General features: G+C 43.5%; 1 protein-coding gene across 2 annotated transcripts in view; it reads left to right on the top strand.

Moving 5' to 3' along the window:
• CPNE2 (copine 2) overlaps window positions 1–2,428 on the top strand; it is a 253,848-nt gene extending 251,420 nt beyond the window's left edge. For both annotated transcript variants that reach the window (XM_082270133.1, XM_082270132.1), the window contains exons 15-16: window positions 360–596; window positions 1,995–2,428. In XM_082270133.1, the coding sequence (XP_082126259.1) occupies window positions 360–596; window positions 1,995–2,102 (345 nt within the window). In that variant the 3' untranslated portion in view covers window positions 2,103–2,428. The remainder of the gene's footprint in view (window positions 1–359; window positions 597–1,994) is intronic.
• The last annotated feature ends 12,711 nt before the right edge of the window (window positions 2,429–15,139 follow it).

Here is a 15,139-nt window from a genome sequence, read left to right as displayed (position 1 = left end):
ATCTGAGTACTGTGAGCCCTTTTTTTAAACCTCATATGATAGGGGTGGGTGAGGATAGCTAAGGAGAGGAAGGTGAAAGCAGAAGACAAGAGGGAAGGAGAAATAAAAAAAATAGAAAAAACAAGGGGTGGGGGGCAGAAGGTTTATTTTAACATTAAGATCTACTTTCGCAAATGGCACTCAAAGGAACACATGGCTCGCCAAATATAATATAAAAGAATGTCTCCGAAGACTTTTTTTCTGCATGAGTATGAAAACTGCTATAAATGATAATTGACATTATACATTTCTCACTGTCAGTTTTGAAATTTCCAGTGACAGCTGGGGTTATACAAACCTCTGTGTATTTTATTTTCCAGCAATACTTCATCCTTCTTATTATAACGGATGGTGTCATTAGTGACATGGATGAAACAAGACATGCCATTGTACAAGCCTCTAAGCTGCCCATGTCCATTATCATCATCGGGGTGGGGAATGCAGACTTTTCCGCAATGGAGTTTCTTGACGGAGATAACAGAGTACTCCGATCTCATACCGGAGAGGAAGCATCGCGGGACATTGTACAGTTTGTGCCATTTCGGGAGTTTCGTAATGTAAGTAGACCATGTTTATGTCAATATTGTAGGGCCTAAAGAGGCTCATATCTATAAGTAATACATACCAGTGCCTGTTTTTGATGTGGTGATAAATGAGTAGATCAGTTATGACAGGGGGTACATTTTTTGTCTTACTTTGTCTCCATTGGTTCTCATTTCAAATTGGTTTGGGCAATGTACAGTTTCAACACAAGCAATATACAGTTTCAACACAAGAAATCTAGTTGTTGCAGTTATTGCAGTTATGTTACTAATACATTTTGCATATCTGAGAAATTAGATCTAAAGGATAAAAAAGGCAGCAAACCTAATAAATAGAACAAAAAAAAAAGTAATAATGCAGTTAAAATATAACATACGCTGTCAGCTGATTATGAGTTGTTTGCGGTGTTCCTCCCAACTCCAACCTCTTTAGGTAGACAACCACTAACATTTACAGCTGTTAGCACACCCCCTTTATCATACATATACAATACCAGGACCAGATTTCCCTCGCTGGAGCCTGTAGACCAGCCTTTCTTGACTGTTTTACCCCAGAGGGCCCCCAAGGAAGCCCCTGCTAAAACCAAATAATTGGTTGCCAGTAGGAAGAATGCCCCTTACAGTGGTGGCCAGAATGCCACCTTTACAAATGACTAAAAAGTTCATTGGTGTCATGCAGGTGCCTCTGCCAATTGGCATTAGCCCCAGAACTATGAAGGAACCATCAAATGAAAGGTCAATAAGCCACAATTTAACTAGCAACCTTTGAATAAACCACAGAACCCTGCATAATTCCTTTCTGCCTAGCACCGACATCCCTTTTAATAGGGTCTGTACGTCCAATTGGACAGGAAGGTTTGAGGCATCACCCTGGTACCAGCGTCCAAAGCCGATGGTCGGCTGTCTTATAATGACAACTGATGTGGCTAAGAAGCTGCTTGGCTGTCATTACAAGTAGCTGGAGGGGACATCCCCCCCCCCCTCCCACCGCCTTCCGTGGCTCGCCCGGGTCTCCTGTCCCACCGGGAGACCCGGGTATCCTACCTGCACGGCTGCCGAAGACCCGATCAAAGCTGTATTAGGCTCTGATCGGGTCTCCATGTAAATACCCGGAAGTGATGTCATGACATCACTTCCGGGTACTCGGCGCCAAATTAAAAAAAATGACAGCATTCAAAACAGCCAAACTTGGCCTTTTGAATGCTTTTAAGTGCAGAGGAGGGGTTTGGGGTCGACTTGGGTACAAACAGCCTTCCCAAAGTTGGTTGCGGAACCGTCCAAGATTTTAACTGTCTATGGCCAGCTTTAGTAAGCATTTTCTATAGCTCCAGTGGATGTTTGAGGGGCCTCAAGTGTTGCATTGAACACCCGTGATTACATGTGTAATTGTCTTTCCATCTTTTTGCTCCTCAGGCTCCTAAGGAAACTCTGGCCAAAGCGGTACTTGCAGAGCTTCCTCAACAAGTAGTGGATTACTTCAAGAACCACAACCTGCCTCCCACCAAGGCTGAGGCTGTATAACTTTCTGGACCTGCAGCCCATATGGCAGGAAGCCTGTGAATTAAACTCATTACAGTATAAAACCAGCAATCTGTCTCAGCAGTGTAAAAATGTCTTTCAAGGTGGTCAGATATGGACATCCTTCTCTGTAGTATTAAAGCCATTGTATTTTTTTTTTTTTTAATCCTATTTTAATGCTAGAGGTCACTGTGACAATCTGAGACTTCATGAAGCTCTGGCAAGGATTGCTGCTATAATTACCATGGTGTTCTGTGGCTCTCCAGGTATTCTTTTCTTCAGAATGGCCTTCCCCAGGAGAATTCTAGTTTTGTGTTACATTTGTGGCAGGCCTCATCTAGTGCTTTGTGTTTTGTTCTTTTGCTTCAGATTTACCCCTAATGCAGTCCTGAATCTATTCAGATCTCCAGAAACACATTTCAGAGGATGGGATGTTTTTAGCTGTGTCTGGGAGGAAAGGCTCGAACACATTTGAGCTCTTAACCATATGTTTTATTTGCACTTAGAATACATTTTCAGCACACAGAACAAGGCCAAACGAGTGTTGGTGTATCAAAAAGGACAGATGAGAGATTGGTCTTGTTGCCTGTAGCAGCCATTGTGAGCATGCCATGTTTCTAGTGCCATATCGGGAATGAAAGAGAGATGCTGTTTAAAGCCCAGCTGAACTGTTTGCGTCCTTTCACATGAGTGGCATCAGTTCAATCACGCTTTTTGCTAAGAAAACAATATGAGGAATATGAATTCAGGTTACATCAGATTATATCAGTTTGTATATCAATCTTGAGTTCAGTTCATATCAATTTGCACTTCAGTTCAGATCAGCGCTCTTCAGTTTGCAGTTCAGCTTACATCTGTTTTTGCATCCATTTTTTTTTTCTCTAGTTGTTACAGAAACCAAGCAGAGATGACAAAAGTATAAATAAAAATGTTTCTTGCCTAAAAAATGGACATTTAGGCCCCTTTCACACAGTTCAGACCCTGCTAAGAGTCTGCCTGCTCAGCGTTAAATCTGTCGGCTCAACTTTTTGAAAAGGTCTGGAGCCCGTGGCTTCGGTATTTGGAGGGGGGACCCCCGAGCTGGACAGTTGTAGACCGTATAGATGAGCCTATTTAGGTCATATGAGACTTGTTGTGTATTGGGCACCAAGTGCCCCACTTCTCACAGCCCTGAAGTACCCTTCCTCTATCCAATTTTCTTCATCTTTGTTGCTCTCTTCTTTTTTCTGTGTTTCCTTTCCTTTCTTCCTTTCTCTCCTTCTGGGGTTGTCTTTTCCAATCCGAAGTCTCTGCGGTTCCCTTGGGGTCCCACATATTCTTACGGACCCCATACCAGTCAGAGCCCTAACATATGAGAGTGAAGTACCTAACTCGTGTTGGTACTGATTTTATCTTGGTTATAGCCCACCCCACTCATATATGCCCCTTCGGTATTACTGAAGGCAGCCAACTTTAAGTATGTCACGGTTCATGTACTTGTTTGCTATGTTGTAAAATGAAAAATTTCAATAAAAACATTGAAACAAAAAAAAAAAATCTGTCGGCTGATCCACACTGAGCAGGCGGATGGCTGGTCCATGTCTGCTCAGCTTATGCAGAGCGGACACAGACACAGCCCGCTCTCCTCTATGGGTGGTCGGATGTACATGGATTGCCTGTCTGTTTACACCTGCCGATCCATAGAGGACAGTGGAGGGTCTGCCTGGAAAACTAAAAACTGACAGACGGACCCTGATTGGTCCATTTGTGTGAAAGGGGCCTAAGGAGAAAGCTAAAAGTTATAGGAGGTGGGCATGATTGAAGTCATTCAAACAGGAAATTAAGGTAGACAAAAGATAGCTGCTTCAGCTTTAAAGGATTGTGTTGTTTAGATGCAAATTTGCAGGAAAGTGTAAGTAATCCATTTCAACACGGAAGAGGACTTGCTACAAGTGTGGGAAAGAAAATGTAGGGCTGGAGTTCAGCTTTAACTGTAGGAAACGGAAGCATGACTTGCACATAATAACATGAACATAGTAGAGGGCAATGGGAGAAATAAAATAGTCCGTCTAATATTGTAAATACAAATATCAATGGTCCTGCTCACAGGCATGCTACATTTATAGTATGTGATATTTACATATTTGTACATACATGTAGGTCAATTTTTGTGTCATTAATGGATGGATGTGGAATAGAGCTGAGAACTGAGTGGAAGATTTTCTCTCTGATTACATGGCAGTTCAAGGCCCTGTTCACACCTGAGCATTTTTCAGCTTGTAAAACTCTCATCTCTGAAGTTTCAAAGCGCCCAACAAGCAAAAATCCATTCATTTCAATGGCCCCTGTTCACATATGAGTGTTTTGTCACCTGAAGCTCAAAAAGTACATGAGCTTCTTTTTTGGCAAATTACAAGCATTTTTGGTCAGATGTCAATGCCTGCCTCCAAAGTAGTGATCGACCGATATCGCTTTCTCATTGCCGATACCGATATTTTGGTCATCGCGTATCAGTATCGGCCGATGCAATATTTTCGTACATTTGGAAAAAAAAAATGTATTTGACAGATACTTTTGTGGAGGGATCTGGGGGTCTAAAAGACCCCAAACCCCTCCTCTGCACTTAAAAGCATTCAAAACGCCAAGTCATTTTTTTTAATCTGGTGCCGAGTACCCGGAAGTAATGTCATTACATCACTTCCGTTTTTTTTCATGGAGACCCGATCAGAGCCGAAATTTGGCTTTGATCGGGTCTTCGGCGGCCGTGCAGGCTGGATGCCAGGGTCTCCCTTCCCACCGAGTCACGGGAGGGAGGGGGGCGCCCCCTCCCGCTCCTTGTAATGACAGCCGAGTGGCTTCTAAGCCACATCGGTTGTCATTACAAGACAGCCGACCGTCGGCTATGGACGCCGGTACCGGGGTGATGCCTCTAGCTGCAGGCATCACTCAGGTACAAGCACTTTCCGAAATATCGACAATATCGGCAACCTCCTGGGCCGATTCCGATATATCGGGGAAAGTGCATATCGGCCCTCGGTATTTCGGCTTTGCCGATAATCGGTCAATCCCTACTCCAAAGGCTTTCAAAAAACGCCCAAAAAACACATGGAAAAATGCCCAAAAAACGCCTGAAAACGATACACTCAGGTGTGAATGAAGCCCAATGGCCATGTTCTGCATTGGCTTGGTGACGTGCTGTATGTTAACTAACGTCCCGGACATGTGTATGTACAGTCACCACCTACATACAGATAATGTTTTACTGTTTGTATAGAAACGTTTATATTATACTCACAAATAAATATATAAAACTGATCAGAAGTATCAGAGAAGTTATTCTTGATAAAGATAGTAGTGTGCAGAGAAATGTTTTACTATACAAATCTTATTTACTAGGGATTTCCACGGAGACATACTACAAATACCACTATTGCCTAATTTGGTGGATCACATAAAATAAAACTTGGGTATATATGCATAGTTTCTTTTTTTGGTCCCATGCTACGTTATTGTATTCTGACAGCATGGTCACCCCCACCCTGTCAGAATACACAGATCAGTGCCTACAGCCATTGGCTGCAAGCGTTGATTGAATGTTGGCTTTCCAGCAGGACTGTTTTTTAGAAGCCGGTGCTGTTAAACAAACAACGGTGCACACATACTGAAATTTCAGTACATGTACACCGAGCTTAAGGTTATCTAGCAAAGATTGGGAAGAACTTCAGGCAAACCTCAACATTAGAACAGGTGCAATACTATAAAAATAGAAAAAAAAAACTAAAAACGTTTGAATTCAAAAAGCTACATCCTGTTAAAGGAAATGTATTTTCTTTTATATATTTTCTTTGCTTAATTTTTTTATGTTTGCTGAATATTTCTTATGTTTGTTCGGGAATAATATATAACGATTCTCTAATGTTGTATATTTTTATGTCCGTTGCATATCTTTTATGCTCAGGAATAATATATAACTATTCTCTAATGTTTAGTTCTTTGTATGTTTTTTTTTTTTTATTTCTTCTTTGCATATTTTTTTATGTTTGTTGCATCTTTTTTATGTTCAGGAATAATATATAACAAGTCTATAATTTTTTTGTTTTTTTGCGTATTTTTTCAAATATTATTGTTAAGGAATAATATTTAATAATTCTCAAATGTTTCTTTTATAGGTAGTAATTAAATATTGCATATGAATGTTTAATATTTAGGCACTGTTCACACCTGAGCGTAATTCAGCTTGTAAAACGCTCATCTCTGAAGTCTCAAAATGGCCAACAAGCAAAATTCCATTCATTTCAATGGCCCCTGTTCACATCTGAGCATTTTGTCTCCTGAAGCAAAATGCCTGAAGCTCAAAAAAGTACATGAGCTTCTTTTTTGGCAGATTACAAGCGTTTTTGTTAGATGTGAATGCCTGCCTCCAAACACCTGCAAAAAATGCCTGAAAAAAGCGAGAAAAAAAACACTTTAAAAAAAGCCAGAAAAAAACGCCTAAAAAAAGCCCAAAAAATGCCTAAAAATTATACTCTCAGGTGTGAATGGAGCCTTATGATCTCTAGGCTCACTTTCACATTTACCAGGCTAATTTGAACTGCTTTACAAAAAAAGGAGCTGGTAATTGTGCACAATAGCTCAAGATTAGATTAAACACATAGCTGAAAGAGTGAAAGGGTTGACAATGTCCTCTCCACTCCCCCTTCTCTTCTGGCTCTGTACAGCTCCATACAGAGTTTCAGTTAGAGAGGGACAGTCTGAAAGCAATCTGCTTCTGTAGTGTTCTTTCTTTATAACCATAATGTGAAATGTTTGTGTAAAATAAAGATTTCATGTAAATACTAAAAATATATGAAAATAGGTTTAGCATATATTCACTTTAAAAAAAAAAGCAATGTAAAAATAAATTTACCCAATGACCTCATAGTTCCCAATTAATCTGATTGTGTAGTGGTTCTTCCATGGCCCTAACAGATCCAATCTGGCTGCGGGGAAAATGACAGCTGGGATAATACGATGGTGTTATTCACCACCATGTTTAGTCCTATATTGCCTGTTCTGGAGTTCTCATAGAAGGACTAATCAAGCTAACGTCCCTTTCACACTTGTGCAACCTAAAAGTCGTGCGATTTTTTGGCGCGATTTTGACTAAACTTGAAGCAATGCCTGTATAATGGACCGCAAAATGCATCAAAGTCAGACCAAAGTAGAGCAGGGACTACTTTGAAGTCGTTGCAACTCGAAGTCACACAGATATGAACAGTGCTCATTGGAAATCATGAAGTACGAATTGTCATGTGACTTTTCAGTCCCAAGTCGCAGGACAAGTTGCACAAATGTGAAAGGGGCCTAAGGAAGGTTCCATCAGTAGTGTGAATCTACCCAGCCTGCCCCAGCTTTATATGAATGCCTGGCCATTTAAACATGCCTTTCTCTGTGACTGCAGGTGTGCTTGTGGTCATGTCTATATCAAAACTCGATGATGGAGATCTACAACTGGATTCCTCCCATCCAAGGGTATTATTCAGAACACAAAATAGGAACATAGGGGGACAAAAAAAATATACAAAAAATGTTTTTTAAGGTTTTTTTTTTTTTGTAGTACTATGCCTGATCTTTCATTCCGAGGTTGCCTGGAGTCCCATACTGAAACTGTGTCAAGTATATCCATTGTGAATGTGACTAGTACCACTTTTACAGAAAGCAATTTCCATTTTAGCCTTGCTGTCCCTTTTTAATAGAGCGAAGCGGTGCAGGAGTGACTTTTGCTCTTACCGTATGCAGCACTGTGCCACAAAACCGAAAGAACAGACAAGGCAGCTGAACTGAGATTGTAAACCTGTTGTAAATCTGTATAATCTAGCTGTGTATTAGTTTTCTGTGTATGATTAGAAGCTTCATCGACAATGTGTTTTTAATGGCTGTTTTTATTTTATGAGTGGTGTCGCCGCGTTCAGGATTTGTGGCAGATTGAATACACAGTTTTAACTTAGTGATTTTATGTGAAAATGTGTGTCAGTATAATGCCAGCAGTAAATAAGGAGCCGAAGAGCTTTGGCCGATAACGTTTTTTTTTTTTTTTGGTGCTCTGAATGAGACCTAAACTGGTCGTTATGTCATCCAATTACAGAGATTTATTGCTGCCCTCTGCAGCCTCCCCCGTTTCTCCTGCATTACAATCATAGGCGTGTGCAGGGGGTGGGTCAGGTGTGCTGTGCTGCTGGCTTCCCTCCTCTCTTCCTGGTTGCCGCGGGGATGTTTTAATTTGAAGACCAAGGGAAGGGGCTAGGAAATATGTCATTTACCAGCCCCTTCCTTTTCTAAATGAACACAGTGAACAAACTCACTCACTGTGTTCATTCATAAGTAAAGCATAGTAAACTGTGTTTACTATGCTTCAGTTTGTGAATGAACAGGAAGCCTTTTAACACAGAACACTTCCCATTCTTTCACTGTCCATTGCAGCTGAGGTTGCAGAGAAAGACATGTGTTTGAGCTTTGGGGTGCACACCCGAATGCAATAGGCTGTGCACACCTATGAATACAGTGTAACCTTTCTGGCAGGTTTCCTTCACAGGAGCGGTTATATACAGACAGCGGATTCCTGCAACAGGAAAAACAGCTGCATGTGAACAACTACGGCAGGGTAGCCTACAGCCACATCTGTCAACAGCTGTTTGAATGTAGTAGCACATGGAGTGATTTCATGGGGTTAGGGACAGATGATCTGCCCTGGGTGCAAGCGTTCTGCATACAGGGGGGAAAGATGATCTGCCCTGGGTGCAATCGTTCTGCATACAGGGGAGACAGATGATCTGCCCTGGGTGAAATCGTTCTGCATACAGGGGAGACAGATCATCTGCCCTGGGTGCAATCGTTCTGCATACAGGGGGGACAGATGATCTGCCCTGGGTGAAATCGTTCTGCATACAGGGGAGACAGATGATCTGCCCTGGGTGAAATCGTTCTGCATACAGGGGAGACAGATCATCTGCCCTGGGTGCAATCGTTCTGCATACAGGGGGGACAGATGATCTGCCCTGGATGCAATCGTTCTGCATACAGGGGAGACAGATGATCTGCCCTGGATGCTAGCGTTCTGCATACAGGGGGGACAGATGATCTGCCCTGGGTGCAATCATTCTGCATACGGGGGGGACAGATGATCTGCCCTGGATGCAATCATTCTGCATACGGGGGGACAGATGATCTGCCCTGGATGCAATCATTCTGCATACGGGGGGACAGATGATCTGCCCTGGATGCAATCATTCTGCATACGGGGGGACAGATGATCTGCCCTGGATGCAATCATTCTGCATACGGGGGGACAGATGATCTGCCCTGGATGCAATCATTCTGCATACGGGGGGACAGATGATCTGCCCTGGGTGCAATCATTCTGCATACAGGGGGGACAGATGATCTGCCCTGGGTGCAATCGTTCTGCATACAAGGGGGGCAGATGATCTGCCCTGAGTGCAATGGTTCTGCATACAAGGGGGACAGATGATCTTCCCTGGGTGCAATCGTTCTGCATACAAGGGGGACAGATGATCTGCCCTGAGTGCAATCGTTCTGCATACAAGGGGGACAGATGATCTGCCCTGGGTGCAATCGTTCTGCATACAAGGGGGACAGATGATCTGCCCTGAGTGCAATCGTTCTGCATACAAGGGGGACAGATGATCTGCCCTGGGTGCAATCGTTCTGCATACAAGGGGGACAGATGATCTGCCCTGGGTGCAATCGTTCTACATATAGGGCTGATCATCTGTCGCTAACCACAAGTAATTGGTCCATGTGTCAACATTTTCTTAAGTGGGGTACACACTATGAGAAGACCGGAAGAAAAATTCCATATGAGGCTAAATCGTTTGATTTTTGTATAATGTGTACAAAACTGTTGACATCCGATTCAGACTTTCCAAAACGAAAATTTCGCTTAATGTGTACTGTTTTTGTATGGTTTTTATATGAGGAAAAATCAAATATGAAAGACTGCGCATGATCAGCAACAATAAACAACTAAAAAAAGCCTTTGTTCTTGGAGAATTTTCATGCAATTAGTACCGTCTTCGTTTTCGACCTGCTATGAAACATCTAAGAAAACCAGACAATTGTTCATCCGATTTTCTTATAGTGTGTACTGGGCTTAAAACTCACCATACATGCACATGGTTTCTCTCATTCATTCCACAGGCTGAATGAGAAAAACCTAAAAAATGCCATCATCCATGCTAAATAGCATGGCTAAAGCAATCTTCCCTGCTGGCTGTAGCTGTCTGAGTACCCAAACAGTGATTGTATCTGGTTGGAGGCAGTCAGAAATTTTGAGGCCCCCTTACACAGTTTTAGGCCTGCCCCCCCCCCCCCCCCCATGCCTGACCACCAACATTCCCCAGTGCCCGCCTACCATGTCGTCAACCCTTTCCAGTCCCATGTCCTCCTGCATCCCATGTCCTCCTCCTCCTCCTCCAGTCCCATGTCCTCCATCCCAGGAAAAAAAAGGTAATTGGTTCTAGTAAATGCCGCTCCTACTGTCCAGGAGTGAACAGCTGGAGAACAGGGGAGGGTGGGGCGGGGCCTACAGCTGTGGGTGGGGGCTAGTGAGGGGCAGGACTCCCCACATAGTGCCAGTCTGCAAGGGAACAGCGGAGCTTACAATTGAATGGTATTGTGAGGACAGGAGGCAGCCCTACCCTGTTTGGGGCCCCTCGGGATGCCCGGGCCCCCTACATGTGTATGGGCTGTACCCCCCTGATGGCGGCCCTGGAGGCAGTCACTGTTCAGTCAACAATTTTCCACCAGGCACCTTTGATTTTTCTATTGAATTTTGATAAGCCAGGTGGTGCCGATAGGGCCACTCGCAGCTCGAATGTTGCCCGATTCAGCCAAACTATAGGCCACGTATGGCCCTCGCAAGAATCAACCAACCAGCTAGACAAAAAGCAGTTGACTTAGCCATTGGATAATTATTATATTGAACAGTGGCAGCATCCTTTCACATACAGTCATTGTTTGGCAGTACAACTGTATTCAGGCAGCTGCGGCACCCATGTCTACTGAATACAACTGCTGGCGGTGGGGATTCCTTCATCCAGGCTGCTTAGCATGGAAGTTGGAATTGGTTGATTTTTCTCATTTAGCCCATGAACTGAATAAAAGAAAATCAAGTCATGTATGGCCAGCTTAGCAAGATGTGAGGATAGTGACTTAGTGACTGATGTGTAGGCTATAAAATCCACATCTAGCTACAAAGTTATCCCCTGATCAGCCTTCCTAAGCGTTATTGGTTTGGCTGCACTATTTCTTTCAGCTCCTGGCTTTTTAAATTTTATCAACACTAACCATTTCATGAATGCCACAAGCTTTTGAAAATAAAGAAATAGAACAATATTTTTGCTACTCTAGGCTTCGGAGATCAGTGGTAGCAGTAGAACTACAAGTGCCAGCTTATACTGCCACCGAGAACACTGACAATGTAATTACATAACAGGCAGCCTGGCTTTCTGACTCACTGATTGGCTTTTGGGACTATCTGTACATGTGTATATTTTGTATATAGACCTGACATAATGATCAGGGTACATAGGTTGTTCTGAGTTGGAGCCTTGCATACAGCACTCGCTGCCCAGGCAGTAAATGGATCAAGAGCTCCTCCTATTGGAGGAACTTGTAAGTAATAGCTGTAACTATTGTATTTTGCCAATGCAATTTTAGTTTCTATGTGGAAGCTTCAATCTTAATGTATTTGTTCATTGTTATTCTGTTATGTTTTTATTGTTATTCTGTTATGTTTATGTGACCTTTTTGTATAAGAGATGCAAAACAAAGAATCTGTTGCAAAATAAAGGCTTAAAATATTCAGTTTTAAGGCTGTGTGCATTCATTTCTTTCAGTAACGTATAATCTATCCATAACTTCCATTGCTATCTCTTTATAAATGTGACATGAAATAAGGTCTGCAGGTATCGATAGCAGGGTTTGCTCTTGGATACGGAACTGGCTAAAAAGGCGGGTCCAAAGGGTAGTAATAAACAGCGCATACTCAGACTGGTCTGAGGTGGTAAGCGGGGTCCCCCAAGGCTCAGTCCTGGGACCAACCTTGTTCAATTTATTCATAAACAACATTGAGGTCGGGATCAGTAGTTCGATATCAGTTTTTGCAGATGACACAAAATTGGGCAGGGCAATAACTTCACAACATGAAGCAGATATCCTGCAGAATGACCTGGACAAAATAACAGAGTGGGCAACGACATGGCAAATGAGGTTTAACGTGGAGAAGTGTAAGGTTTTGCACTTGGGGACTAAAAACATAAAATCACAATACACGTTAGGAGGGGAGCCCTTGGGGGAATCAAAAATGGAGAAGGATCTGGGAGTATTGGTTGATGATAGATTAGGAAACAGCATGCAATGTCAAGCGGCAGCTTCCAAAGCCAACAGAATATTAGCATGCATAAAGAAAGGGATGCATTCCAGAGATAAGACTATAATCCTTCCACTTTATAAAACTCTGGTCCGACCGCATCTGGAGTATTCCGTCCAGTTCTGGTCGCCAGTCCTCAGGAGGGATGTGTTGGAGCTGGAGAGAGTCCAGAGAAGGGCAACTAAACTAATTAGGGGATTGGAGGACCTTGACTATGAAGAGCGTCTACAATCGCTCGATTTATTCTCCCTGGAGAAGAGACGTCTGAGGGGGGACATGATAGCAATTTATAAATATCTTAATGGGGATCCCAGCTTAGAAAAAAAGCTGTTCATTCGAAGGGATTGCATGAGGACTCGAGGGCATACAATGCGATTAGAGGAGAAGCGTTTTAACCTCAGGCAACGCGGGGGGTTCTTTACTGTTAGGGCAACAAGATTGTGGAATTCTCTACCACAAGAGGTGGTTTCTGCGGGTAGTATGGTGGCTTTCAAAAGACTCTTAGACTTACATCTCAAGGATCAGAACATTCAGGGGTATGGGAGATGATTACAGCCACACATGCCTACACAGGTTGAACTGGATGGACTATTGTCTTTATTCAACCTCACCTACTATGTAACTATGTAACTATGTAACTATGAAGGTCAATTCACAGGTTTCTGAGCATATTCTCAGCTGTCTGTAATGGTCAGAAGATGTACGGAAATAGGAAATGGGACCGTTGGTGTATTCTCTCATTGTATGGTCTCTAATGAGCTGCTGCCATGCCCTATGCACGCAAGCAATTATCCAAATCACAAGAGATGTGCTTAAACATGCTGTACTTCATAAAGGCAGGGCCATCTTACCGAATGGGCACACTGGGCAGTTGCCCGGGGGCCCCACTTGCCCAGGGGGCTCCGCCTGCCCAGCGACCCAGCCAAGCATTATTCAGAACTTGGCAGGTGGCAAGCTCCTGCTGGCCCTGAGCTGCTGTCAGGCCACTTGGGCCATGGAGGGGGAGCCCACAACTGCAGGAATGCCTGTCTGCCTCCATGGGAACAGGCACACACAGGACAGTTGAGTCTGACTCCCGTCTGTGTGTGTGTTCACCGGACCCAGCCACCAGACTTGGAAGCGGTCATTAGCCTGGCACTGCTGCACCAATAAATATTGCATTATCGACAATTGCATTTTTATTCTCGTGGGTGATTGTGTAGGCAGGGCCCCAGTGCACTGCATTGCCCGGGGGCTTATAATGCTCTTAAGATGGCACTGCATAAAGGTGTGTCAGCCTGTGCATTACAAACATTACAAACATGTCTTTATGCCATGTGTAATTTTCATGTATACACAGATCAGGGGGGAAAAGGTCCATTTTAAAATGGAACTTTACTCATAACAACTTGATAAAGATATTATTCTTTAACAAGCAAAATAAATTCCACAAAATGTGTTACCAAATTGTTACCATTTTAAATGACTACACTATGGGAGGCTATTTTGCTTTGTTCTAGCATGCGGATGAGTGCAATTGTCGTTGCCTTAAAGCAGGGGTCTCAAACCGGTGGCCCTCCTGCTGTTGCAGAACTGCAATTTCCATGAGGCATTGCAAGGCTGACAGTTGTAAGCATGACTCCCATTGGCAGAGGCATGATGGGACTTGTAGTTCTGCAAAAGCTGGAGGGCCGCCAGTTTGAGACCCTTGCCTTAAAGGGACCAACACCATAGATCAGGGGTGTCAAACTCAATTTCCTTGTGGGCCGCATCAGCCTTATGGTTGCCCTCAAAGGGCCGGCTATATCTGTAGGATTAGATGTCCAGAGTACCCGACACCCCCTTACATAAGATGTCAAGAACCCCCCCACCATCAGAAGTCAAGAGTCACCCACACTTCCTTACATCACAATGCACCTCCTTATCTTGCGCTGCTGACAGTAAGAAGATGCGGGTGGATCTGGGAAGAAGTACAGGGTCTGGAGGAGAACCAGAGGAGGGCTGGAGTCAGCTTCCAATGTCTGCTGAATGCTGAGACCAGGGAAGGCAGAGACAAGGTGGTGTTGTGGCTGCACAGAGAGGTACAGGATCTGTAGGAGGAGTTCTGCCCTCCTCTCTGCTGCAGACTGCTGAGAAGCGAGGGGATGGGGGGGGGGGGGCAAAGACGAGCCTTTCTGCAGCTTCACAGAGGAGTATGGGATCTGGCAAAGGAGTTCTGTCCTCTCTACTGTCGACTACAGAGACAAGGGGGGTGTTGCAGCTGCAGGAGAGGTGCAAAGGCCAAATGAAGTGGCCTGGGGGGGCCGCATTCGGCCACCGGGCCTTGTGTTTGACATCTGTGCCATAGATCGAATGAAGTTTATTCGGGAGGACTAGGATAAGGCTGTGATCTGAGGGACACCATACAACCTATGGAATTGTGATCATAATGCGTATTTGATTATTTATTAAGGTAAAGTTCTGTGAGCACAGAGGTGTTACAAGGAGGTGAAAGCACACCATGTGATTTTATTATTGTATCCCTTTGAAGGAAGTGGACTTTTTGTATATATCACTCTGGAAGATTGAGTTATCACTCACTATATGTTTTTTTTGTAAATAATTGGTTGTCGACTATACCAGGTTTATGCACTATATTTAGTTTCACTTTTAT

The sequence above is a fragment of the Pelophylax lessonae genome, assembly GCF_965119305.1.
Source record: "Pelophylax lessonae genome assembly, chromosome: 10".
Classification (NCBI taxonomy): domain Eukaryota; kingdom Metazoa; phylum Chordata; class Amphibia; order Anura; family Ranidae; genus Pelophylax; species Pelophylax lessonae.
The sequence above is the reverse complement of the archived record's forward strand: the minus strand, read 5'-3'. Positions and strand labels throughout refer to the sequence as shown.